This window comes from Neoarius graeffei, chromosome 20, assembly GCF_027579695.1.
Source record: "Neoarius graeffei isolate fNeoGra1 chromosome 20, fNeoGra1.pri, whole genome shotgun sequence".
NCBI lineage: Eukaryota > Metazoa > Chordata > Actinopteri > Siluriformes > Ariidae > Neoarius > Neoarius graeffei.
Window position 1 is genome coordinate 2,348,507 of NC_083588.1, and position 25,936 is coordinate 2,374,442.

Genomic DNA, 25,936 nt, shown 5'->3' on the forward strand with positions numbered 1-25,936 from the left:
ATGAGCTTGAAATGATCATTTGGACAAAGAAATAACCTAGTAACTTTCTTTATTTTGTCTTACTTGGTATTACTGGCATCTTCTTGATTTCCTGGGTTGCAGGAAGATACTCTTTGGAGGGCGATGTGTCTGTGATGCAACAAAATCAGGCAAAATAAAACAAAGGGTTCGAGAAAAACGGCCAATTAATGATCAGCCACTGAAATACTGATTACAGTATACCATATAAGCAAAGACAAGAAGAGTAAATCTACCTTTTGAGGGGGAGACAGGAGCAAGTTGGGATGGAGACTGACCCCTACTCATGCTGTCCGATAATGAGCTTACGGGATTAATGGACACACTGAGCTCCGAAGGAGCCACTGTACCATCGACTGAAAAAACAAAGGACACTTGATAGTTAATGCACATACAATAAGTACCATCATTGTTCTGAACATGTACTTTCTTTTGTCACTTCAATTGAACCAATCCCAAAGTCGCACAATATTTGCTCTGACCTTAATTACTGCATATTTCTTTTTTTTTGTCATATGTTTATTGAGCATCAACAATACAGATCTACAGATTGAAAACAGGGAAATAATTCCCTACATGAAACACAGAATGCTCATATTTTCAGTTTTGCATTTTTCAGAATCCCCCCCCCAAAAAAAAAGAAGAAGAAAAAACAAACAAAAAAAACACAGGACAAGAACACACCTCATCTCATCTCATCATCTCTAGCCGCTTTATCCTGTTCTACAGGGTCACAGGCAAGCTGGAGCCTATCCCAGCTGACTACAGGTGAAAGGCAGGGTACACCCTGGACAAGTCGCCAGGTCATCACAGGGCTGACACATAGACACAGACAACCATTCACACCTGCGGTCAATTTAGAGTCACCAGTTAACCTAACCTGCATGTCTTTGGACTGTGGGGGAAACCGGATGGAGCACCTGGAGGAAACCCACGTGGACACCATGCAAACTCTGCACAGAAAGGCCCTCGCCGGCCACAGGGCTCGAACCCGGACCTTTTTGCTGTGAGGTAACAGCGCTAACCATTACACCACCGTGCTCCCATGTCTCAACATGGTGTGATGAAATGATGGTATACAGTGGTGCTTGAAAGTTTGTGAACCCTTTCGAATTTTCTATATTTCTGCATAAATATGACCTAAAACATCATCAGATTTTCACACAAGTCCTAAAAGTAGATAAAGAGAACCCAGTTAAACAAATGAGACAAAAATATTATACTTGTTCATTTATTTACTGAGGAAAATGATCCAATATTACATATCTGTGAGTGGCAAAAGTATGTGAACCTTTGCTTTCAGTATCTGATGTGATCCCCCTGTGCAGCAATAACTGCAACTAAACATTTGCGGTAACTGTTGATCAGTCCTGCACACCGGCTTGGAGGAATTTTAGCCCATTCCTCCGTACAGAACAGCTTCAACTCTGGGATGTTGGTGGGTTTCCTCACATGAACTGCTCGCTTCAGGTCCTTCCACAACATTTCCATTGGATTAAGGGCAGGACTTTGACTTGGCCATTCCAAAACATGAACTTTATTCTTCTTTAACCATTCTTTGGTACAACGACTTGTGTGCTTAGGGTCGTTGTCTTGCTGCATGACCCACCTTCTCTTGAGATTTAGTTCACAGACAGGTGTCCTGACATTTTCCTTTAGAATTCGCTGGTATCATTCAGAATTCATTGTTCCATCAATGATGGCAAGCCGTCCTGGCCCAGATGCAGCAAAACAGGCCCAAACCATGATACTACCACCATCATGTTTCACAGATGGGATAAGGTTCTTATGCTGGAATGCAGTGTTTTCCTTTCTCCAAACATAATGCTTCTCATTTAAATCAAAAAGTTCTATTTTGGTCTCTTCCATCCACAAAACATTTTTCCAATAGCCTTCTGGCTTGTCCACATGATCATTAGCAAACTGCAGAGGAGCAGCAATGTTCTTTTTGGAGAGCAGTGGCTTTCTCCTTGCAACCCTGCCATGCACACCATTGTTGTTCAGTGTTCTTCTGATGGTGGACTCACGAACATTAGCATTAGCCAATGGGAGAAAGGCCTTCAGTTGCTTAGAAGTTACCCTGGGGTCCTTTGTGACCTCACTGACTATTACATGCCTTGCTCTTGGAGTGATCTTTGCTGGTCAATCACTCCTGGGGAGGGTAACAATGGTCTTGAATTTCCTCCATTTGTACACAATCTGTCTGACTGTGGATTGGTGGAGTCCAAACTCTTTAGAGATGGTTTTGTAAGCTTTTCCAGCCTAATGAGCATCAACAATAATTTTTCTGAGGTCCTCAGAAATCTCCTTTGTTCGTGCTATGATGCACTTCCACAAACATGTGTTGTGAAGATCAGACTTTGATAGATCCCTGTTCTTTAAATAAAACAGGGTGCCCACTCACACCTGATTGTCATCCCATTGATTGAAAACACCTGACTCTAATTTCACCTTCAAATTAATGGCTAATCCTAGAGGTTCACATACTTTTGCCACTCACAGATATGTAATATTGGATCATTTTCCTCAATAAATAAATGAACAAGTATAATATTTTTGTCTCATTTGTTTAACTGGGTTCTCTTTATCTACTTTTAGGACTCGTGTGAAAATCTGATGATGTTTTAGGTCATATTTATGCAGAAATATAGAAAATTCTAAAGGGTTCACAAACTTTCAAGCACCACTGTAATTCAATCATGAAACCAGCCATGACAGTTCATATGATGTCAGGTGAATGGTCAGAGATAGAAATATGCAGTAATTGGACTTCCGGTTGGTGAGCGGAATAGAGTAGTGGTGTTTTTCTAGGCTCCTGCCACACATTTTCTATTTTAACCACTGTTCACTCAAGAATTATCGCAACTAGTGACTGCGACATCCTGACTCTCTTTCTGTCAGATTTGAAAATAAGCTTGAATGGGGCTTGAACCCGGACCTTCTTGCTGTGAGGCGACAGCGCTAACCACTACACCACCATGCCACCCGCAAGAACACACAAACAAGGGAAATTAAAAAAAAAAAGTTGCAATGCTCAAGGACTCAGATATCCCGCTCCTCAGGTGTAATATTTAGTGAGTCTATAATGGACAGCAAGGGGTTCCAGGTTCTATCAAAGTTCCTCAGAGAGCCTCTGAGAGAAAGCCTTAGCCTCTCCAACTTGAAGCTGAACGGGACTTCCGTAACCCATCGGCTATACGATGGGGATAAGGTGTGTTTCCAGTTAAGCAAAAGTAAATGTCTGGCTAGTAGAGTACAGAAAGCCATACTGTGTTGTGCTTCAGCTGATAAAGTATTGGTGTGGAATACCAAAAAGGGCAGGGAGGGGATGGGGGTCAGCCGCAACATTGTCTTAAAGAGTTCTGCCAGCCAGCATGACATCCAAGCCAGGTAAACCGGGTAAGAAAAGACAAGAACAAGCTGCTGCTGCTAACCCCGCTATTGATAATGCTACCTTGGCTAGCATGCTAGCCGACCTAAGAGCGGACCTGTTGACTAAACCTGACTCTCTTTCTGTCAGATTTGAAAATAAGCTTGAACAGGGCTCAAACCCGGACCTTCTTGCTGTGAGGCGACAGCGCTAACCACTACACCACTGTGCCACCCACAAGAACACACAAACAAGGGAAATTTAAAAAAAAGTTGCAATGCTCAAGGACTCAGATATCTCGCTCCTCAGGTGTAATATTTAGTGAGTCTATAATGGACAGCAAGGGGTTCCAGGTTCTATCAAAGTTCCTCAGAGAGCCTCTGAGAGAAAGCCTTAGCCTCTCCAACTTGAAGCTGAACAGGACTTCCGTAACCCATCAGCTATACGATGGGGGTAAGGTGTGTTTCCAGTTAAGCAAAAGTAAATGTCTGGCCAGTAGAGTACAGAAAGCCATACTGTGTTGTGCTTCAGCTGATAAAGTATTGGTGTGTGGAATACCAAAAAGGGCAGGGAGGGGATGGGGGTCAGCCGCAACATTGTAGGCCATGTGAAGGGTATCAAATATTTTAGACCAAAAGTCTATCAGTTTTGGACATGACCAAAACATGTGCATGAGATCGGCCATGAGAAAAAACATGTGCATGAGATTCGTGTAGTACAGTAGATCCTTTGTATGAGTTTGCATTGGATTAGCCCATGTCAGGCACAGATAGAGGAATTCACTAACTCAAGAATGTTATCCCATTGGTCTGGTTCAAGATTTAGCCCTAGGTCTTGTTCCCAAAGTTTTTTTATTTGTTGTGGGAAGACTGAAGTAATGGAGTCCAAGGCACTAAAAATATGTGAAATATTCCCTCTCTGATTGGGGTTTATCATAAGAAGAGTATCTAACAAAGTCTGTGTGGGGAGATTTGGGAAGTCAGGATAATTTTTCTGGATAAAGTGTCTAATTTGAAAAAAAAACAGAAAAAGTGTGTGTGGGGGGGGGGGGGTAGCTTAAATCTGGTCGACAGGTCAGTAAAGGACATGAAAGTACCATTGTCATAAAGATCATTAATAGATGTTATGCCACTCTCAGACCAAAATTGAAAGGCAGAATCCATAGTTGATGGTTTAAAATTGTGGTTGTGCAACACTGGAGCATAAGTAGAGCAGTCTCGCAGGCCAAAATGCTTCCTGAATTGCAACCAGATTTTGAGCGACTGGTTGACTACTGGATTAATGCTTGCATCAGTGGTTGACACGGAGAGTCATTAGCTAGTAGATGTGAGTTGAATCTCCATGGTTTTAGAGGACGCCTGTAAGTAGGAAAATGTATGTCTAATGATGTGGGAGCATGGTCTGAAATTACAATGCTATGGTAATCGCATGCATGTATATTAGAGAGTAATCTGTTATATATAAAAAAAGTCTATTCTAGAGTAGGAATGATGGACATGTGGAAAAAAAAGAAAAGGTTTTTTTTATCTGGGAATTTAGACCTCCATGGGTCTAACAAACCCAGCTCTGTTGCAGTGGAAGTTAATAGTTTGGCTGAGTTTGTAAGGGAATATGGTCTAGAAGAGGATCTGTCTAAATCAGCATCTTGAACAAAATTGACCCCCCCCATAATTATGTGGTATGTTTCAATATTGGGAATGGAGTGAAAAACCTGGATATGAACTGTTCATCATCACAATTTGGTGCATAAACACTAACTAAGATAACTGGGGTATTGCACAGCCTCCGGGAGCGCTGGTGGCCAAGTGGTTAGAGGACTTGACCGCTAAGCGAATGGTCCCTGGTTCGAGCCTCAGCTCGACGGGGATCTGGGGCTCGCTCCCTGTCCACCCAGCAGTGAATGGGGACCTGGTGGAAACACTGGGGAAGTTAAAGGCGGCGAGGAAAGGAACTGGCCACCCTACCTCACTATGCCGATGGCCCAGGACAAGTGCACTCTCTAACAGGCACTCCCCCAGTGTACGAAAACATATATGGGACTCCCCTTTGCTTTGCACAGCCTCCCTGACACTATAACAAACCTACCAGATGAGTCAGCTACAACTTTTTCTGGCTCAAATGGAATGTGGCTTTGAATCAAAATTGCAGCTCCCCTAGCTCTAGCACTGAACTTCGAATTAGGGCTGCACGATTATGGAAAAAATGATAATCACGATTATCTTGATCAAAATTGTAATCGCGATTATTAATCACGATTATTCTTGATGTTAGGGAAATCACTTAAATTTTATTTCACTATATTCAAACAAACGATATGAACAGCTTTCAGTGCAGAATGAAATTTAAAAGAGAAATTCTGATTTCCAAATGACAAATAAATGAAATTTATCCAAGAAATTACCAAAGGATGAAGGAACTGAAAACTCAATTGTAATAATTACATAGCATTATACTGAGGCCTACAAGTTTTTAGCTCGAAAGACCAGCCTATCAACATGCTCTGGCTTTCAACATGAGTGAAGGCAGGTCACAACATTGCCTCCACTGCTAAATAGTCTGTTGTTCTGACATAGTTAGCTTTTCTCTCTCACCTCAATCTGTTACCTACTCTCACGCTATCCCCCCCTTGAAGAAGATACCGCTGCACTGAACCTCTGCGCACTTGACCAGTGTTGCCAGATACTGCTGACGTTTTCCAGCCCAAAATATGTTCAAAACCCGCCAAAATGCACTTAAAACTGCCCAATTAGGCAGGAAACTGCCCAATCTGGCAACACTGCACTTGGCTTGCTTGCTTATTTAGGCGGAGTAATGAAACCTTACATGCGTCGGTTCACCCCCTAATGGTTTGGCGGAGTACTGGTCAAAAAATGCTTGATCAGATATGCAGCAGAGCTCGCATTTTAAATGGAAATAAATCGCGATTTTCATTTAATTTAATCGTGGCAGCCAAAATCACAATTTTCGATTAAATTCGATTAATTGTGCATCCCTACTTCGAATGATACAAATGACTAAACCTGCCCCTTTTAATGCTCAAAATCTCATCACTACGCAGGTGTGTCTCCTGCATAAACACCACGTCTCCTCTCAGCCCCTGAATGTGAGATAAAATCTTATTTATTTTAGTAGCTTGGTTTGCCCCTTTTACGTTCCATGACATGAAACGGGGGCGTAGTGTTTAGCGCTGTCTCCTCACAGCAAGAAGGTCGAGGTTCAAGCCCCGTGGCCGGCGAGGGCCTTTCTGTGCAGAGTTTGCATGTTCTCCCTGTGTCCGCGTGGGTTTCCTCCGGGTGCTCCGGTTTCCCCCACAGTCCAAAGACATGCAGGTTAGGTTAACTGGTGACTCTAAATTGAGCGTAGGTGTGAATGTGAGTGTGAATGGTTGTCTGTGTCTATGTGTCAGCCCTGTGATGACCTGGCGACTTGTCCAGGGTGAACCCCGCCTTTCGCCCGTAGTCAGCTGGGATAGGCTCCAGCTTGCCTGTGACCCTGTAGAACAGGATAAAGTGGCTACAGATAATGAGATGAGATGAGATATGAAATGGATATTATTCACTGTTTTTTTACTTTCCATACAAGTGATGGATTATCTATGTAGTATAATATGCATAGTATGATGTATGAGTATGTAAGTATGATGTCATAGTATGATATAGCACAATATCTGAGAATTGAAAAACAAAGGAAAAAACCCCAAAACAAAACAAAAAACAACAACAAACACACACACAAAAAAAAACCCCCACAGGTAAGAACATATCCCCACTCCTCCCCACATGGTCCTACCATCCCCTGCCACCCCTGCACCCACAACCCTTGCACAAATGTGCCATATTCCCTTAACAAAATTCTCCTGGGGCTCCTATCCTCTCGTCTTCTGCCCTGCCACATATTGTCTAAGTATTAATAAAATAACCACAATCTGTATCAATACACTGCTGAACAGTAATACCCATCATTTCTATGCATGACGAACCTAGAGGGGCTCAACAGGCAAAACTTAAAATGACAACTAAACTGAATAGAGCAGTCTCGCAGAAAGAGAAGAAAAAAAAAACATCAGTGAGCCCATCTTTCCACGCCACAGAGGCTAACTTTAAGTATCCTATAGCACCAATGAACAATTAACAAGCTCAGTTAACAAAACAGCCTCATTTTTAGCAGCTGTGCCATTCAATGGCATGTGAGTAAAGTAAAGCAAAAAGAAATAGATAATAACATGCAATGATGTAATATACCGATGTAGGCTACAGCTCACAGTCCTTCCAGGACATAGGCAAGATTAGCAATAACTCTGTTTGTTACCCTGCATTCATTTTTGTCCATATCAATACCAAAGAAAAAGAAAAAAATAGTAACACGCAAGAAAAGATGAACCTATGACAGCCGGCCTTAACTTGAGTCAGTCATCCATCGGTGAGGTAGGTTTCTGGTACATGGCCAAAAACTGCTGAGCTGCTTTCACTGATGACAGTCGCTGTCTACCCCCATCGTCAGCCTTAATAAACAGCCGCGCCGGGTATAGCAGTGAGGGCTTGAGTTAGAGAGTGTAGAGCCGGTGCATTACCTCTTTGTACTCAGCACACTGGTCCAGCACTTCGGGGCAGTAATCTTCGTAAATGTAGATCAGCTACATCCTACTTTAACTCGCCTCATTTCTGACAGGCAGCACAAATTACAGTGTCCTTAGTTTGAAACTTATGAAAACAGATGATCACTGCTCTGGGCCTTTCTCCCTCAGCTGGTTTGGGTTTGAGTGCACGATGGGCTCTCTCTAGTTCCGGAGGAGAAGGTAGCATGTCTTTTCCCAGTACATCAACCAAGATTTTAGAAAAAAACATCATTGGCCCTGCACCCTCTATTGCTTCAGGCACTCCTATGAGACGCACATTGCACCGTCTACTTCTCCACTCTAGGTCTGTGAGCCTAGCTCTCAGCTTTGCATTATCTTCAGCCACAGAGATTACCTGTGTTTCTAGTAGCTGCAATTGGCTCAGCCCAGATTCCACATCACAAATACGTTGCTCATGGTTGTTCACCATGGACTGTATCACGTCTAACTTTGTATCAATGGCAGCAAGCTTATTTTCAAATCTGACAGAAAGAGAGTCAGGTTTAGTCAACAAGTCCGCTCTTAGGTTGGCTAGCATGCTAGCCAAGGTAGCATTATCGATAGCAGGGTTAGCAGCAGCAGCTTGCTCTTGTCTTTTCTTACCCGGTTTACCTGGCTTGGATGTCATGCTGGCTGGCAAAACTCTTTAAGACACTGTTTAGTATGTCGCAGTCACTAGCTGCGATAATTTTTGAGTGAACAGTGGTCAAAATAGAAAGTGTGTGGCAGGAGCCTAGAAAAACACCACTACTCTATTCCGCTCACCAACCGGAAGTCCAATTACTGCATATTTCTATCCCTGACCATTCACCTGACATCATATGAACTGTCATGGCTGGTTTCATGATTGAATTATACCATAATTTCATCACATCACACCATGTTGAGACATGGCAGCACGGTGGTGTAGTGGTTAGCGCTGTCGCCTCACAGCAAGAAGGTCCAGGTTCGAGCCCCGTGGTCGGCAAGGGCCTTTCTGTGTGGAGTTTGCATGTTCTCCGCGTGGGTTTCCTCCGGGTGCTCCGTCTGGTTTCCCCCACAGTCCAAAGACATGCAGGTTAGGTTAACTGGTGACTCTAAATTGACCGTAGGTGTGAATGGTTGTCTGTGTCTATGTGTCAGCCCTGTGATGACCTAGCGACTTGTCCAGGGTGTACCCCGCCTTTCGCCCGTAGTCAGCTGGGATAGGCTCCAGCTTGCCTGCGACCCTGTAGAACAGGATAAAGCGGCTACAGATAATGAGATGAGATGTTGAGACACTCATTTGAAGTGCGAGCACAAATCTTGAATCAAAGATAAGAAATATTGACAAAAGTCAGCAACCAGCACTAAAAGCCTTGGTTCACATCTAATTACAGTGATTGCAAAAGTTCTGGCTCCTGCTGCTCTAGCTCCCTTAGAAACTGTAATCTGGTCAAAAACCTTCCTGACAAAGTGGGAAGCCAACATTGATGGTCCTTGGAATACCAAGCTGAAGATATATTTTCTGTTACAGCTGAGGAACTTTGACCAGCTGCAAGAGCTGTTGGTCCAGTTCAATGAGATTCTGTCCTTAGCATCTTTCTGACAGTTTGGTTTGGCTCTGCCACTAATCATGAGTTCAACAGACTGCAACATGCTGTGGAGGAGAAAACTGCCCACGCACCAGGATTTGTTCCCTCTAGAGCCATGAAATGAATGGCAAATATTATAACTGACCCCTTGCTCCCTGGCCACCACATAAACTCCTTCTCTCTCGAATGCACTTCAGACTAGAGGGGCACCCGGAGAGCATAGACCTCCACCAAGGACAAGAGTCGATTCTTCTATGATAAGCACTGATGCATTTTCAATATTGATCATTTTTGCTTTAATGTACAAGGAATTAAAACACTGATAAACGTGAAATCTGATAATGTCTGATTCCTGTACAATGACTGATTATGACCCAAGAACACAAGCAGCCATTATTTAGACTGCCTACTGTGATATGAATTTTGTACTTCAAGATATCTGATTCTGGAAACATCACCTATTTTACTTACCAGGTGACAGAGGGGCAAACTGTGGTGCTGGCACTGGAGCGAGAGACTGTGGCGAAACTATGAGAACAAATGATAAAACGAGGGTTACTGCTTTGGCAAATAACAGTCTAAACTCACAGATGGTGAGATAATTAGACTTATGACTCACCCAACAAATAGGTGTGCCCAACGGGCAGAATGCTTTTTATCACTGGAGAAGAGATAGGATTGCATGTTTGTATGATCTGCATTGCTGGCACACCTAAAAGGGTTGGGTTAAAACACACACACACACAGTTAGGACATGGCTGACATCTCATCTGGAAAACATGACCAAAACAAGAGAGCTTGTTGCATTCACCAGATGGCATCAGAGAGGCGTTGGGGGCGATTGTTAAGGGGATGCGTACGACCGAGGACATGCTAGTGACATGGAAATCCCCTTCTTGCACAGACATGTTGACTTCAGGGGAGCTTTCAGAGCTCTTTGGGGCTAATGGAGGGATGAGACCCAAGGGAGTGAAGGGGATTACCAATTAACAAACAAAAGGTTTCGCTTTTGAAATGAGCGTGCATTCAGAAAATGTCTTTCTTTTATCCTGAGCTTACCGGTTTTATTGCGTTTTGGGCGAGGTGTTTTCCTTGATGCTCTTTCACTCACTCCTGAGGATCACACACACACACACACACACACACACCTCATGTGTTGGTAGTTTGCAAGAATAAAAAGAGTCACAAGAGTGAAAAAAGAGCAAATGAAGAGGAAGAGGAAATCAATTAATTTAAATAATGATCACCTTGACGCTTCCTGGTTCGCCTGGCAGAGAAATTCTTGTTCCAAACTTCACATCCCATTGTGCATTTATCTTCTGGTCCATCTGATTAAAGGCAGGAGGAAGCAGCAAAACCAAAAATAAACTCTTAGTGGTTTACATAAAAACAAACCAATTTATCATCATATACATCACCAGTGGATGAAAATTACATAGACATACATGGAAATTTAACTCATTTTTCGGCTTCTGGTGCATTTTAGCAGTCGGTTCAAATATTAGTGCCATAAAAACAGCCTGCACTCACCTTGGATATTGTCGAAGACCTCGTCTGAGTAATTGGAATCTGATGTGTTTAAAAAAAAGCATAAGTGCAATTTAAAAATTATTTCAACGAACTGAATTGTAGATGTTTGTCATTTGTGTGTATGGTGGAGTGGAACTGACCGAGAAATTCTTCAAATGCAAAATTTTCAAGCGGAGTGGAGACGATGAGGTCTAATAGCCGATCTGTTATTTATAAAGACAAACAAAAAATGTTTCATATACTGCACCTTTAATTATCTGCAAAAAATTCAGAAAACATATTTGAAACGATCACACATCCTTACCAGGGGTGGTTTCCCCAAGATCTACATTGATGTCTTCAGGTTCTGTGGGAGCACAAACTGGACTCAGTGACAGCAATGTGAGAGGAACAGCTTTAATTTCAGTTATGCTAAATTATATCGACTTATTTTTTTGTCATAAACTGAACAAATGTTGGCGAGTTAACAAAGGACCATACCAGCCGTTGTCATGTGCTTTCATTTAATCTTGCTGATAGGTTTGTTTATGGTAACTAATGCAGGAAATAATGTTAATGCAACAATTCACCATAAATATTAGCACAGCAGTGACATCATGGAAATATGATTAACCCTTTAAATGCTCAGGAGCCATTCATCAGGTCCTTTCAGGAAGCAATATACCCCCTAACCATCCAAAGTACCCCTTAATGAAGCAATGTACCCCCGAGTACGAATATTATTGCAACAGTGTTCCTGAATGTCCTCTTGCTTCCTCAAATAAGTCAGAGCACTGCAACAAATGTATTTAAACATGCATGAATGTCATGAATACATGCATTTATTCTCATCATTTATAATGCAGTAAATTATGATACAGGTTTTTTATTTAAAAAAGAACCCCTTGAAGATGCAATATACCCCCTAACTATTCAAGAAATCCATTTAACGCAGCAATGTGCCCTTTAACTATCCAAAGAACCCTTTACGCATACAGTGTGCTCCTTAACTCTCCAAAGTACCCCTGAAAGATTCCATATACCTCCTAACGATTCAAAATATCCCTTAAAGGCAGCAATGTGCCCTTTAACTATCCAAAATACCCCTTAAAGACACAATATACCCACTAACTATTCAAGGAAGCTCAATGCCCCTTAACAATCCAAAATACCCCTTTTTTTGCTCCGCCTACTCAAGCGAGTAGGACTCTTCTTTGCTTTGCTCCTGCTTTGCTCCTGCTTGATCTTTATTTTATTTTACTTTTTCACTTAATTTCCACTATTTCTTCATTTTATTTTTCACCTTTACAAGATAAGTTAGCTTTTAAAACAAAATGCCAGGGGGCAAAAAATTCAGGAGATCCTGCAGAAAATGCACAGAACTAGAACAGAGGATTTCTATCCTGGAATCAAAGATTGATGCCCTGCCAAAGATGGACGAACTAAGAGCGATACAGGCATGTGAGAAAATTAGGACACCCCATTAAATAATCAGCTTTTTATTTAGAAATGGTACACATACCAATATCCAGGCATGTTTTTATGTATTTTTCAAAAAGAAAGTGATTTGATTGCAATTTAACAACAAAAATGAACATTGTTTGACAAATCCAAAAAAAGAAAAAAAATAAAGTATGTATTTCAATGGAGGAAAAAGTTAGGACACCCTACCCCCTAGTAGCTAGTGTTGCCCCCTTTGGCTGATATAACTTCAACGAGACGCATTTTGTAGCCTTTTACCAGTCTCTGACATCGATCAGGAGAAAGTTTGGCCCACTCCTCAATGCAGAATTCTTTTAGCTGTGAGATGTTTGAGGGGTGTCTTGCATGTACAGCCCGTTTCAAGTCACCCCACAGCATTTCGATGGGATTAAGATCAGGGCTTTGACTTGGCCATTCCAGGACTCTCCACTTCTTCTTTTTTAGCCAGTCCTTGGTGGATTTGCTGGTATGCTTTGGGTCATTGTCTTGTTGCAGTATCCAGTTACGCTTCAGCTTTAATTTTTTGACAGATGGTTTCACATTTTCTTCAAGCACCCTCTGATACACAGTAGAATTCATGGTGGATTCTATGATGGTGAGTTGGCCAGGTCCTGCTGCAGCAAAGCATCCCCAAACCATGACACTGCCCCCTCCATGCTTTACAGTTGGTATGAGGTTCTTTTCTTGGAAGGCTGTATTTGGTTTACGCCAAACATGTCTTCTGTTCTGGTGTCCAAATAATTCAATTTTAGACTCATCTGTCCAAAGAACCTTATTCCAGAAGTCGTGGTCTTTGTCTATGTTCTCTCTGGCAAACTTCAGTCTGGCCTTGATGTTTTTTTTAGAGAGCAAAGGTTTCTTCCTTGCACACCTCCCATGCAAGTCACACTTGTGCAGTCTCTTTCTGATGGTAGAGTCGTGCACTTTCACATTGACAGTTGCCAGAACCTGCTGTAATTCCCTTGATGACACTTTAGGATTTTTCAGGACCTCTTTGACCATCTTGCGTTCTGCTCTTGGGGTAAACTTGCTCGGACGGCCAGATCTTGGCATGGTGGCAGTTGTTTTAAATGTCCTCCACTTGTAAATAATTTTGCGAATGGTGGAATGGCTAATGTTAAATGCTTTTGAAATCTTTTTGAATCCTTTACCAGAGTCGTAAGCGGCCACAATCTTCTTTCTGAGGGCATCAGGAAGCTCTTTAGACCTCACCATGGCGCTCACCTCAACATCCCAACTGTCAGGGCCACACCAAACTAAATTTGAGGTTTAAATAGGGCAAGGCTCCATTCAAATGCTGGGTAACGATGTACTAATCATGTGCACCTGACGTGATGCACCTGTTTGGGATTTTCAACATTTTAAGAGGGATAATATAGGGGGGTGTCCTAATTTATTCCTCACCAGAAATTGCATTATTTTTTAATTAAATTTTACAGAAAGTTTTAAAAAGGCTTTTCTTATTTTTTTATTGTTTAGTTATATTACTTGGATCCCTCATTTTAATTAAAATTTACATTAAATACCCATATGTCCAAATATATTTTAAAATACACAGGATTTCATGAGGTGTCCTAATTTTTTCACATGCCTGTATCTCATGAAAGGAGTACAGAAACAGTGGGTGAGAATGCAGAGATTGCACCCCGACAGGCCGATGGCATTGCAGATCGAGTGGATGAATTCATCGATCTAACAGAGCAAAATGTGAGTACAGAAAACTGGCACACGATGAGTGGCAGGCCCAAAAATAAAAACAGAAGAGTAATTACCTCAACACCAGTTCGTTCTGATACTATGCAACCCATGCTCCACAGCCATGCTATTAGAAATAGAGCCAGGTCTACAAACTACAATAGGATTTACAGTCCTATGGAAAATCCACAGCCCATAAGGCTTCAGAACAAATTTGAATGCCTCAGGGATGTGGAAGCAGAATTTTCAGGCGGACAAGCACATCATAGAAAGAGATCGCACCACAACCGAAGAGCTGTGGGAAGAGGCAAAAAACAGCTCGTAACATCACCTGATCCCACAACCCTTGTTCTTGGTGATTCCACTGTAAGGCATTTAAAGGACATGGGATGATTATTTGCTGCCTTCCAAATGCATCCATCTCTGACACCAAAGACAGCATTTTGAAACTCATGTCCGAGCATAAAACTATCAAACATATTGTTGTGCATGTGGGAGCAAATGATGTTTTCAGAGAACAGCTGTTTGTCCAAGATGATTTCAGAAAACTTTTTTCTGACCTCTATAAGACTGGAATACAATCTTTTATCAGTGGCCCACTCCCTGCAAGGGGAAGTTTTGCATTTACTAGACTCTTCAGTCTTAACACCTGGCTTGGAAAAACTTGTTTTTTATTTGGTATGAACTTCATAGACAATTTTAACCTTTTCTGGAATCGCAGAGACTTCTTCAAGCCAAATAGCACTGAACTCAGCCGGATTGGGACCAAAGTTTTAGCTGATCACTACAGCCTCTCTCTCCAGCATGCATTCTTTTCTCAGGCAACATTGAGCAGAACTGCTGATAAGTGCTCACAGACTGACCCAGTTACAGATATCAACAATACCTCTGCAAAGCCAAAACAACTACCCATGCAAGCACAGCAGTGATGCTTCAACAAGGACACACAGCCATCTGGGGCAGACTGCCAAGAACCATCTGGGGCAGACTGCCAAGGACATCAACAATCACATGGAGAATGTGAGCATGTTGTTAACAATGGGCAGCCACAGATATCTGCATCGCCCATCCAGATTGAGGATCTGACCAAAGACAATCATGCCAAGGCTGCATCATCCACATCTCGACCCCATGCAAGTATCACAGAGACTGTCAGGGAGACAGTCACCACAGAGACAGTCATGGAGACACTCACAAAGACCTCACCAAAGTCTCAATCTCAGTCTCGCTCTTCTGACTTTGTTGTACCATCTCCGTCTCTCCCCTGCATGGATTTCCCTAAAAGTATGCAGAGATTGCTGCCAATGGCTGCACTCTCTTTTTCCAGCCCAAATCATTCATGACAAGCAGTGTACCCAGTTCATCGAAAATCAACCAACAGACTGAATTGTGTTCGCCCAGGACTTTCAGCTGGCTACCAATCTTTTTCACCATCTAAAAAATACGACATCTCCAATCCTTCCCCCTCCCAACCTCAGGGAATATACAGAGAGTCTTGTATGATGTGCTGTGGGTCCCTGCATTGGGTGTAGTTTTGAAAACAAGCTGGGACCCAGTATGCCTATGCCATTCTCTTTTCTTGTGTTGATAAGAAATAGAAAACATAGAGCATATTTAACCCAGGGGATAAACCAGTCTCGTCTCCTTCCTATTACAAAACAACATCAGAGTGCCCAAGCGGATATTACTTCTAGACTTTCTGTAAAGCTAGCTCTTCTGAACGTTAGATCACTTTCAAACAAGTCATTTTTAATTAATGATCTTATTTGCAAACACAATCTTGATTTTTTGCTTCTAACTGAAACATGGCTGGATCAAGCAAAGAGTGCTACCACCCTTATTGAAGCAGCCCCCCCAAATTTTAATTTCATGAGTGCTACCCGACATGGGAAAGGTGGAGGGATCGCAAATATATTCAAAGCCTCTTTTCAGTGTAAACAGTCCTCACTTGGTGATTTTACATCCTTTGAATACTTATGTGCACTTGTTACATGCTCTCCTAACATATTGTTATTAACTATTTACAGGCCTCCGAGACATTCAGCCAAAGTTTTTCTGGAAGAGTTTGGTGACCTGGGGGGCACGGTGGTGTAGTGGTTAGCGCTGTCGCCTCACAGCAAGAAGGTCCGGGTTCGAGCCCCATGGCCGGCGAGGGCCTTTCTGTGTGGAGTTTGCATGTTCTCCCCGTGTCCGCGTGGGTTTCCTCCGGGTGCTCCGGTTTCCCCCACAGTCCAAAGACATGCAGGTTAGGTTGACTGGTGACTCTAAATTGACTGTAGGTGTGAATGGTTGTTTGTGTCTATGTGTCAGCCCTGTGATGACCTGGCGACTTGTCCAGGGTGAACCCCGCCTTTCGCCCGTAGTCAGCTGGGATAGGCTCCAGCTTGCCTGCGACCCTGTAGAAGGATAAAGCAGCTAGAGATAATGAGATGAGTTTGGTGAACTGTTGTCAGTCATTTGCTTAGAGTTTGACTGTCTTATTATATCTGGGGATTTTAACTTGCATGTAGATAATCCTGAAAACACTTATGCCAGAGAACTACTTGCACTTATTGACAACTTCAACCTAGTACAATATGTACAGGGGCCGACCCACTCTCGTGGTCATACCCTTGACCTCGTTATCACAAAGGGTCTTACTGTTTCTACTACTGTTGTTGACCTGGCCTTATCTGATCATTTCTGTGTTTTCTCTGATGTTTCTATGACCCCTCACATTCAGAACAGCTCAACGACTATGGGTAGGAGAGTCATAAACGACAACACATGTGTTCTCTTTGAGCAAGCTCTCTCACGGATCTCAACTAAAATGTCAGACTCTGTAGACGACTTACTGGAAATTTTTAATTTAAATATGACCCAAATTATGGATGATATTGCTCCATTCAAAATCAAAAGAGTCAATGACAAGCAGAAAGCACCATGGAAGCAATACCCAGCTGTTAAATTGCGAAAGAGAGAATGTAGGAAGACTGAAAGAAAATGGCGCAAATCTAAACTTCACATCCATTATCAAATCCATAAAGAGATGCTTTGTAAATATAATTATGAAATTGGTAAAGCAAGACAGTCTTTCTTCTCCAACATCATCAACAGGAATATGAACAATGCCCGTGTGCTATTTTCAACAGTAGAGAAGCTAACTAATCCCCCACCACAATTAGCACCTGAACTTCTCTCAGTTAATAAATGCAATGAGTTTGCATTCTTCTTCAAAGGTAAAATTGATAAAATACGGCACAATATTGCTCATAATATATCTCAGTTGCAAATAACTGAAAAGCTGCAATCACCAGTGACACAGACAGACAATTTCAACACAATGTCAGAATTTTGTTTGATTGATTACGAGACTCTTGAAAAAACTGTACAAAATCTCAGTTCCTCAACATCTGAATTGGACATTCTGCCCACCAACTTTTTTAAGTCTGTTCTTCACCTCATAATTACAGATGTGCTTCAGATCATACCGGTAAATACATCCCTAGAGACTGGCATTTTTCCTGTGTCCCTGAAAAAAGCCGTTGTAAAGCCCCTACTTAAAAAGAATAATCTGGATGCTTCAGTATTGAACAACTACAGGCCATTATCAAATCTACCATTCATCGGGAAAATCCTTGAAAAAATTGTCTTCAATCAATTAACTGCCTTCTTGATATCAAACAGCTGTTTTGATAACTTTCAGTCAGGATTTCGTGCCAATCATAGCACTGAAACAGCGCTGATTAAAGTTATAAATGACATACGCCTTAATACTGATGCAGGCAAAACATCGGTCCCGGTGTTACTGGACCTCAGTGCAGCTTTTGATACAGTTGATCACAATATACTGCTATATCGACTTGAACACCATGGGAAATTGTACCTCAACATCAATGTCCTTGACCTATGGTGTCACCCAGGGGTCGATCATTGGACCATTACTATTCAACCTTTATATGCTCCCACTTGGATAAATTATCAAGAACAACTCAATTTTGTATCACTGCTATGCAGATGACACCCAAATTTATTTTGCTCTATCACCTAATGATTATGCCCCCCTTGAATGTCTCTACCAGTGTATCGACCAAATCAACAACTGGATGTCACAAAGTTTTCTTCAGCTGAACACAGATAAAACAGAAGTAATTCTATTTGGGAAAAAAGATGAAAGACTCAGGATTACCACTATTCTTGACACAAAGGGGATTAAAACAAAAGATATGGTTAAAAATCTTGGTGTTTTCATTGACAGCGAGCTAAACTTTGACAGTCACATGAAAGCAATCACTAAATCAGCATTTTATCACCTAAAAAACATTTCCAAACTAGGAGGACTTATGTCAAAAAATGATCTGGAAAAACTTATACATGCCTTCATCTCTAGTAGGGTTGATTACTGCAATGGCCTTTTCACAGGCCTGCCAAAAAAGACCATCAAACGACTTCAGCTGGTTCAAAATGCAGCGGCTAGGGTTCTCACACAAACAAAAAGAACAGAGCACATTACTCCAATTCTAAGGTCCCTTCACTGGCTTCCAGTAAGCTACAGAATTGACTTTAAAGCATTGCTGCTGGTGTACAAATCTCTAAATGGTACAGGGCCCAATTACCTCTCTGATATGTTGCAGCGGCCTAACCCAATCAGATCTACCAGATCGCAGCAGCAAAATTTACTGTTAAAACCTGTTGTTAAAACAAAGTGTGGTGAAGCAGCTTTTAGCTACTATGCAGTGCAGCTATGGAACCAACTGCCACAGGACATCAAAAATGCTCCTGCTGTTGGCAGCTTCAAATCTAGATTAAAGACCAAGCTGTTTTCAGATGCTTTCTGCTAACTGATAAATATCATCTTTACATGTTTTAAACTCTTACAGTCTCTGCATGTTTTAAACTTTACTTAACTTTTATTCTAAATTTTATTCTGCTGTTTTTTACTGAAATTTTACTTCATTTTATTATTTTATTTTTACTATTGTTCAATTCTTCTTATTATTTTTTCTCTCTTCTTCCCCCTTTATTTTATGTAATTTTATTTTCTATTGTTTACAGTTTTGCTTTGACCTCTGTAAAGCACATTGAACTGCCACTGTGTATGAAATGCGCTATATAAATAAACTTGCCTTGCCTTAAAGACACAACATACCCATTAACTATCCAAGGAAGCACTTTAAGGAAGCTCGATGCCCCTTAACTATCCAAAATACCCCTTAAAAACATAACATACCCACTAACTATTCAAGGAAGCACTTTAAGGAAGCTCGATACCCCTTAACTATCCAAAATACCCCTTTAAAGGTATAATATACCCACTAACTCTTCAAAATATCCCGTAAAGGCAGCAATGCGCTCCTTAACTATCCAAAGAACCTCTAAAAGATTCAGCATACCCCCAACTATTCAAGTAACCCCTTTAAGAAAGTAATATAACCCTTAACTATCCAAAGTACCCCTTAAAAATGCAATATACACACTAACTATTCAAGATATCCATTAAAGGCAGCAATGCGACCCTTAACTATCCAAAATACCACTTAAAAGGTACAATATACCCACTAACTATTCAAGGAAGCTCAATGCCCCTTAACTATCCAAAATACCCCTTAAAGACACAATATACCCACTAACTATTCTAGGAAGCACTTTAAGGAAGCTCGATGCTCCTTAACTATCCAAAATACCCCTTAAAGACACAATATACCCACTAACTATTCAAGGAAGCACTTTAAGGAAGCTCGATGCCCCTTAACTATCCAAAATACCCCTTAAAGACACAATATACCCACTAACTATTCTAGGAAGCACTTTAAGGAAGCTCGATGCTCCTTAACTATCCAAAATACCCCTTAAAGACACAATATACCCACTAACTATTCAAGGAAGCACTTTAAGGAAGCTCGATGCCCCTTAACTATCTAAAACACCCCTTAAAGACACAATATACCCACTAACTATTCTCGGAAGCACTTTAAGGAAGCTCAATGCTCCTTAACTATCCAAAATACCCCTTAAAGACACAACATACCCACTAACTATTCAAGGAAGCTCGATGCTCCTTAACTATCCAAAATACCCCTTAAAGACACAATATACCCACTAACTATTCAAGGAAGCACTTTAAGGAAGCTCGATGCTCCTTAACTATCCAAAATACCCCTTAAAGACACAACATACCCACTAACTATTCAAGGAAGCACTTTAAGGAAGCTCGATGCCCCTTAACTATCTAAAACACCCCTTAAAGACGCAATATACCCACTAACTATTCAAGGAAGCTCGATGCCCCTTAACTATCCAAAATACCCCTTAAAGACACAATATACCCACTAACTATTCTAGGAAGCACTTTAAGGAAGCTCAATGCTCCTTAACTATCCAAAATACCCCTTAAAGACACAACATACCCACTAACTATTCAAGGAAGCACTTTAAGGAAGCTCGATGCCCCTTAACTATCTAAAACACCCCTTAAAGATGCAATATACCCACTAACTATTCAAGGAAGCTCGATGCCCCTTAACTATCCAAAATACCCCTTAAAGACACAATATACCCACTAACTATTCTAGGAAGCACTTTAAGGAAGCTCGATGCTCCTTAACTATCCAAAATACCCCTTAAAGACACAACATACCCACTAACTATTCTAGGAAGCACTTTAAGGAAGCTCGATGCTCCTTAACTATCCAAAATACCCCTTAAAGACACAACATACCCACTAATTATTCAAGGAAGCACTTTAAGGAAGCTCGATGCTCCTTAACTATCCAAAATACCCCTTAAAGACACAATATACCCACTAACTATTCTAGGAAGCACTTTAAGGAAGCTCGATGCTCCTTAACTATCCAAAATACCCCTTAAAGACACAACATACCCACTAACTATTCAAGGAAGCACTTTAAGGAAGCTCGATGCCCCTTAACTATCTAAAACACCCCTTAAAGATGCAATATACCCACTAACTATTCAAGGAAGCTCGATGCCCCTTAACTATCCAAAATACCCCTTAAAGACACAATATACCCACTAACTATTCTAGGAAGCACTTTAAGGAAGCTCGATGCTCCTTAACTATCCAAAATACCCCTTAAAGACACAATATACCCACTAACTATTCAAGGAAGCACTTTAAGGAAGCTCGATGCTCCTTAACTATCCAAAATACCCCTTAAAGACACAACATACCCACTAACTATTCAAGGAAGCACTTTAAGGAAGCTCGATGCCCCTTAACTATCTAAAACACCCCTTAAAGACGCAATATACCCACTAACTATTCAAGGAAGCTCGATGCCCCTTAACTATCCAAAATACCCCTTAAAGACACAATATACCCACTAACTATTCTAGGAAGCACTTTAAGGAAGCTCAATGCTCCTTAACTATCCAAAATACCCCTTAAAGACACAATATACCCACTAACTATTCAAGGAAGCACTTTAAGGAAGCTCGATGCCCCTTAACTATCTAAAACACCCCTTAAAGATGCAATATACCCACTAACTATTCAAGGAAGCTCGATGCCCCTTAACTATCCAAAATACCCCTTAAAGACACAATATACCCACTAACTATTCTAGGAAGCACTTTAAGGAAGCTCGATGCTCCTTAACTATCCAAAATACCCCTTAAAGACACAACATACCCACTAACTATTCTAGGAAGCACTTTAAGGAAGCTCGATGCTCCTTAACTATCCAAAATACCCCTTAAAGACACAACATACCCACTAATTATTCAAGGAAGCACTTTAAGGAAGCTCGATGCTCCTTAACTATCCAAAATACCCCTTAAAGACACAATATACCCACTAACTATTCTAGGAAGCACTTTAAGGAAGCTCGATGCTCCTTAACTATCCAAAATACCCCTTAAAGACACAACATACCCACTAACTATTCAAGGAAGCACTTTAAGGAAGCTCGATGCCCCTTAACTATCTAAAACACCCCTTAAAGATGCAATATACCCACTAACTATTCAAGGAAGCTCGATGCCCCTTAACTATCCAAAATACCCCTTAAAGACACAATATACCCACTAACTATTCTAGGAAGCACTTTAAGGAAGCTCGATGCTCCTTAACTATCCAAAATACCCCTTAAAGACACAATATACCCACTAACTATTCAAGGAAGCACTTTAAGGAAGCTCGATGCTCCTTAACTATCCAAAATACCCCTTAAAGACACAATATACCCACTAACTATTCTAGGAAGCACTTTAAGGAAGCTCGATGCTCCTTAACTATCCAAAATACCCCTTAAAGACACAATATGCCCACTAACTATTCAAGGAAGCACTTTAAGGAAGCTCGATGCCCCTTAACTATCTAAAACACCCCTTAAAGATGCAATATACCCACTAACTCTTCAAAATATCCCTTAAAGGCAGCAATGTGACCCTTACCTATCCAAAGTACCCCTGAAAGATGCAATATACACACTAACTATTCAAGATATCCATTAAAGGCAGCAATGCGACCCTTAACTAACCAAAGTACCCCTGAAAGATGCAATATACACACTAACTATTCAAGTTATCCATTAAAGGCAGCAATGCGACCCTTAACTATCCAAAATACCCCTTTAAAGACACAACATACACACTAACTATTCAAGGAAGTACTTTAAGGAAGCTCCATGCCCCTTAACTATCTAAAACGTTCCTTCAAGACACAATATGCCCACTAACTATTCAAGGAAGCACTTTAAGGAAGTGCCATGTACCTGTCCAAAACAAACCCTTCAGGAAACTACAAACCCAGCAATATGCCCCTTAACTATCCAAAGACCTCCTTCAAGCAGCAAAGTGCTTCATCATTATCCAAAGCAGCCCTAAAGTAAAAGCTTTTACAGTAAAAATCAGATGTACAATGGCAGTTCATAGTTTTACTGACTGAAGGAAATCTTTTTGTATTTTTGTAAAATTAAAGTCTTTGTAACACGACGCCACCACCATCATCATCGTCACAATCGCACCACTTTATTATCCTATCCTCCAGCTCTTCATCATGAATAGCACCACTGTGTTGTGATTGATGACCAGTACATTAAAGTGTCACTTCCTCTCCAGCGCAGTTTAACCCCGAATATATAATATACTATACTATAATATCATAAATAATAATGGGACAATTAAAATGACTTTCAAGCTGTGGGCATGTCGCTGACTGCGATCCAAGTCGCACCTGCGCAACGGACCAGAAAACGCATCAGAGTCACTGCACTGAGTGTTAAACACAATAAATGGCTGAGTTTATTTATTTATTTAAATTGTTTTGCAGTTCGGAAACCCAGGGACAAAGCGCACTGAACAGGTGCACAATCCGACAGAAAACACCCGACAGGAGATAAAATACCTCTTTATCCAAAACATGTGCAAAAAAGTATTCATTAAAGTCATTTTAATTGTCACATCACAGCAAAAGTGATTAAATGTCTGTCCAAATAAATGATAACATTGAAATAAATGCGCGTAAACATCTCCAAAGTTGCTGTATTTATTTATTTATTTATTTATTTATTTTTTAAATCCAGGTCTTTAACGCACAGAGGGTTAAATTATATCCTTCAGCTCTCTATTGCAGCTAAAAAGGACAGATTACCTGTGTCACAGCGCGGCTCCATTTTATACTGCAAAACCATCTTTTGAATTCATGATCATGTCAGGAGGTTTGGAGAGGGGAGCTGTTTCTCTGCCTGCGTCCTCAGATTGCACTGCAGTGTGGCGCTGTGTGGTGCGCAATTTGGACTCGCTTTGGTTTTACTTTCACATTTAGGCGTGTGGTGTGGTGCGGCGCATTGGCGCTCAGCATGGCTGCTTCTCAAGCCTTCATCACTTCATCACAGCAGAAAGAATGCGCACATGGATATCAGTCTCTCTCTATCTGTTCTGTCTGTCAGGATGTGCACCCCTGACCATCACACCCGTCCGTCCGAGCTGAACATCCCGTTCCAGATTTATTCCCTTTTCCTGCAACAATAAGTTCCACATTTCTCTTTTCTTCTGCCAAGTCTTTCCACGAGATTTTGGGGCGTGGCTGTGGGGATTTGTGTTCATTCAGTTGCAAGAACATCACTGAAATCATGTTGGGATGTTGAGGATGAGGAGGCTCCAGGTCCAGTTCATCCCAAAGGTGTGGAGTGGGTTTGAGTTCAGTCAGGGCTCTGTGCAGGACACTTTATGCACAGAGGCATCGTTCCAGTGAAGGGAAATTGCCTCTTCTTCTTCTTCTTCTTCTTCTTCTTCTTCCTCCTCCTTGTCCAGCAAGTCACCCTGCTGATCCACATGTCATATCAATAGTTTTACGCGGATGCCCTTCTTGCCACAACCTTGGGGAACAACTATTCACACCTATGGGCAATTTAGAGTAGCCAGTTAACCTCACTGCATGTCTTTGGACTGTGGGAGACAGCAGAGCACCCAGAGGAAACCCATGCAAACTCCACACAGAAAGGCCCCCATCGGCCACTGGGCTCGAACCCAGAACCTTCTTGTTGTGAGGCGACAGTGCTAACTACGACACCACCATGCTGCCATTCTCTGCAACTTGGTAGCAACAGTTTGGCTAAGAAACACTTACGGATATGATGGCCAAGTGTCCACATACTTTTGGCCATAGTGTTTATCTGTCCATCCACCCACACACATGTACACACACTTCTGCACTCTTCCTGAATACCATAACCATGATTTTCCAAAAATATTTTCCCAAGCCATTTTCGATTTTCGTGGCAGTGCCAGCTGAACCAGGCATTCAGCACAGCCTGACAAGCTCACAACACAAGTACATAAACACTGGAGCTGAAATTACACTTCCTGTTTGCTCACTTGGTCCTGTGCCCCAGGACATAATGATCAACTGTCCACCAGAGTCTGTTTTTTTTCCTCCCCATGGATACGTGCATTCCTGAGAGCCATACAATGAATCACAATGATCAAACGAACCAACAGAGTGTCACCAGAAATCATGAATTGAAAGCATCACTGATAATCAATGTTTACTTGAGTGCTGCAATTAAAACCTGCCAAGCAGGAATAGCCATGATCTTTGCCAGGGTTGGGTTTGCACCACCATAACACAGCCATGAATGGCAAATATTATGCAGTTTACTGGCAAAAGGAGAAAAAGAAACCCTGCCTCTTCTTGGCTGCAGTGCCACATTTCTCCCATCACTTTTTCCAGGAGTTATTTTGGTCCTTCAGCATTTCTCAGAAAGAAACAGGTTTCCCGCAGACATGTTCATTCTGAAGGCTTGAATAAATGCACAACACTATCAATTGAAAAAATAATTACAACAAAAGGTTTAGAGTAGGATCATACCATGGACATTTGACTCGTTCTCCATGAGCACTGAGGAGAGGATTACTTTGCCGGCTTCCCATTTCGCCCAAATTGGAAGAGCGAGTCTCCTGGCCAAGTCATCCACGTCCACATTGCTCAGGTTCTCCACAAAAAAGCTCTGGTAGTACTGAGCTGAGAAGATCTGAGCCTCCACAAGCTGGGTGAGAAGTGACGGAAGGAGGTTCGGGTTCACCTCCTGCAGAACCCTCCTCACCTTTGATAGAACCTCTTGGAAAGGCACCATGATTCCATGAGAACACCGGCCCTCTTCATAGGATTCCCATGAGGCATCCAGGACCTTCTCCAAAGAACCAGAGTGTTTGGTTGGACAAAGAGCTCAACAGCAACTCGCACCAAAGCAT

At 41.6% G+C, this 25,936-nt stretch overlaps 1 protein-coding gene across 2 annotated transcripts in view; it reads right to left on the reverse strand.

Annotated features, from left to right (window-relative positions):
* Positions 1-25,936, reverse strand: part of ciita (class II, major histocompatibility complex, transactivator) — a 42,250-nt gene extending 16,314 nt beyond the window's left edge. Inside the window, exons 1-11 of one of the 2 annotated variants that reach the window (XM_060901089.1) lie at positions 25,554-25,936; positions 11,391-11,432; positions 11,227-11,289; positions 11,087-11,125; positions 10,804-10,884; positions 10,616-10,669; positions 10,368-10,499; positions 10,176-10,268; positions 10,028-10,084; positions 255-374; positions 64-129 (exon numbers count right to left, since the gene is read on the reverse strand). In XM_060901089.1, the coding sequence (XP_060757072.1) occupies positions 64-129; positions 255-374; positions 10,028-10,084; positions 10,176-10,268; positions 10,368-10,499; positions 10,616-10,669; positions 10,804-10,884; positions 11,087-11,125; positions 11,227-11,289; positions 11,391-11,432; positions 25,554-25,818 (1,012 nt within the window). In that variant the 5' untranslated portion in view covers positions 25,819-25,936. Of the gene's footprint in view, positions 1-63; positions 130-254; positions 375-10,027; positions 10,085-10,175; positions 10,269-10,367; positions 10,500-10,615; positions 10,670-10,803; positions 10,885-11,086; positions 11,126-11,226; positions 11,290-11,390; positions 11,433-23,834; positions 24,453-25,553 lie in introns of those variants that run through there. The other variant, XM_060901090.1, reaches the window with a different exon arrangement.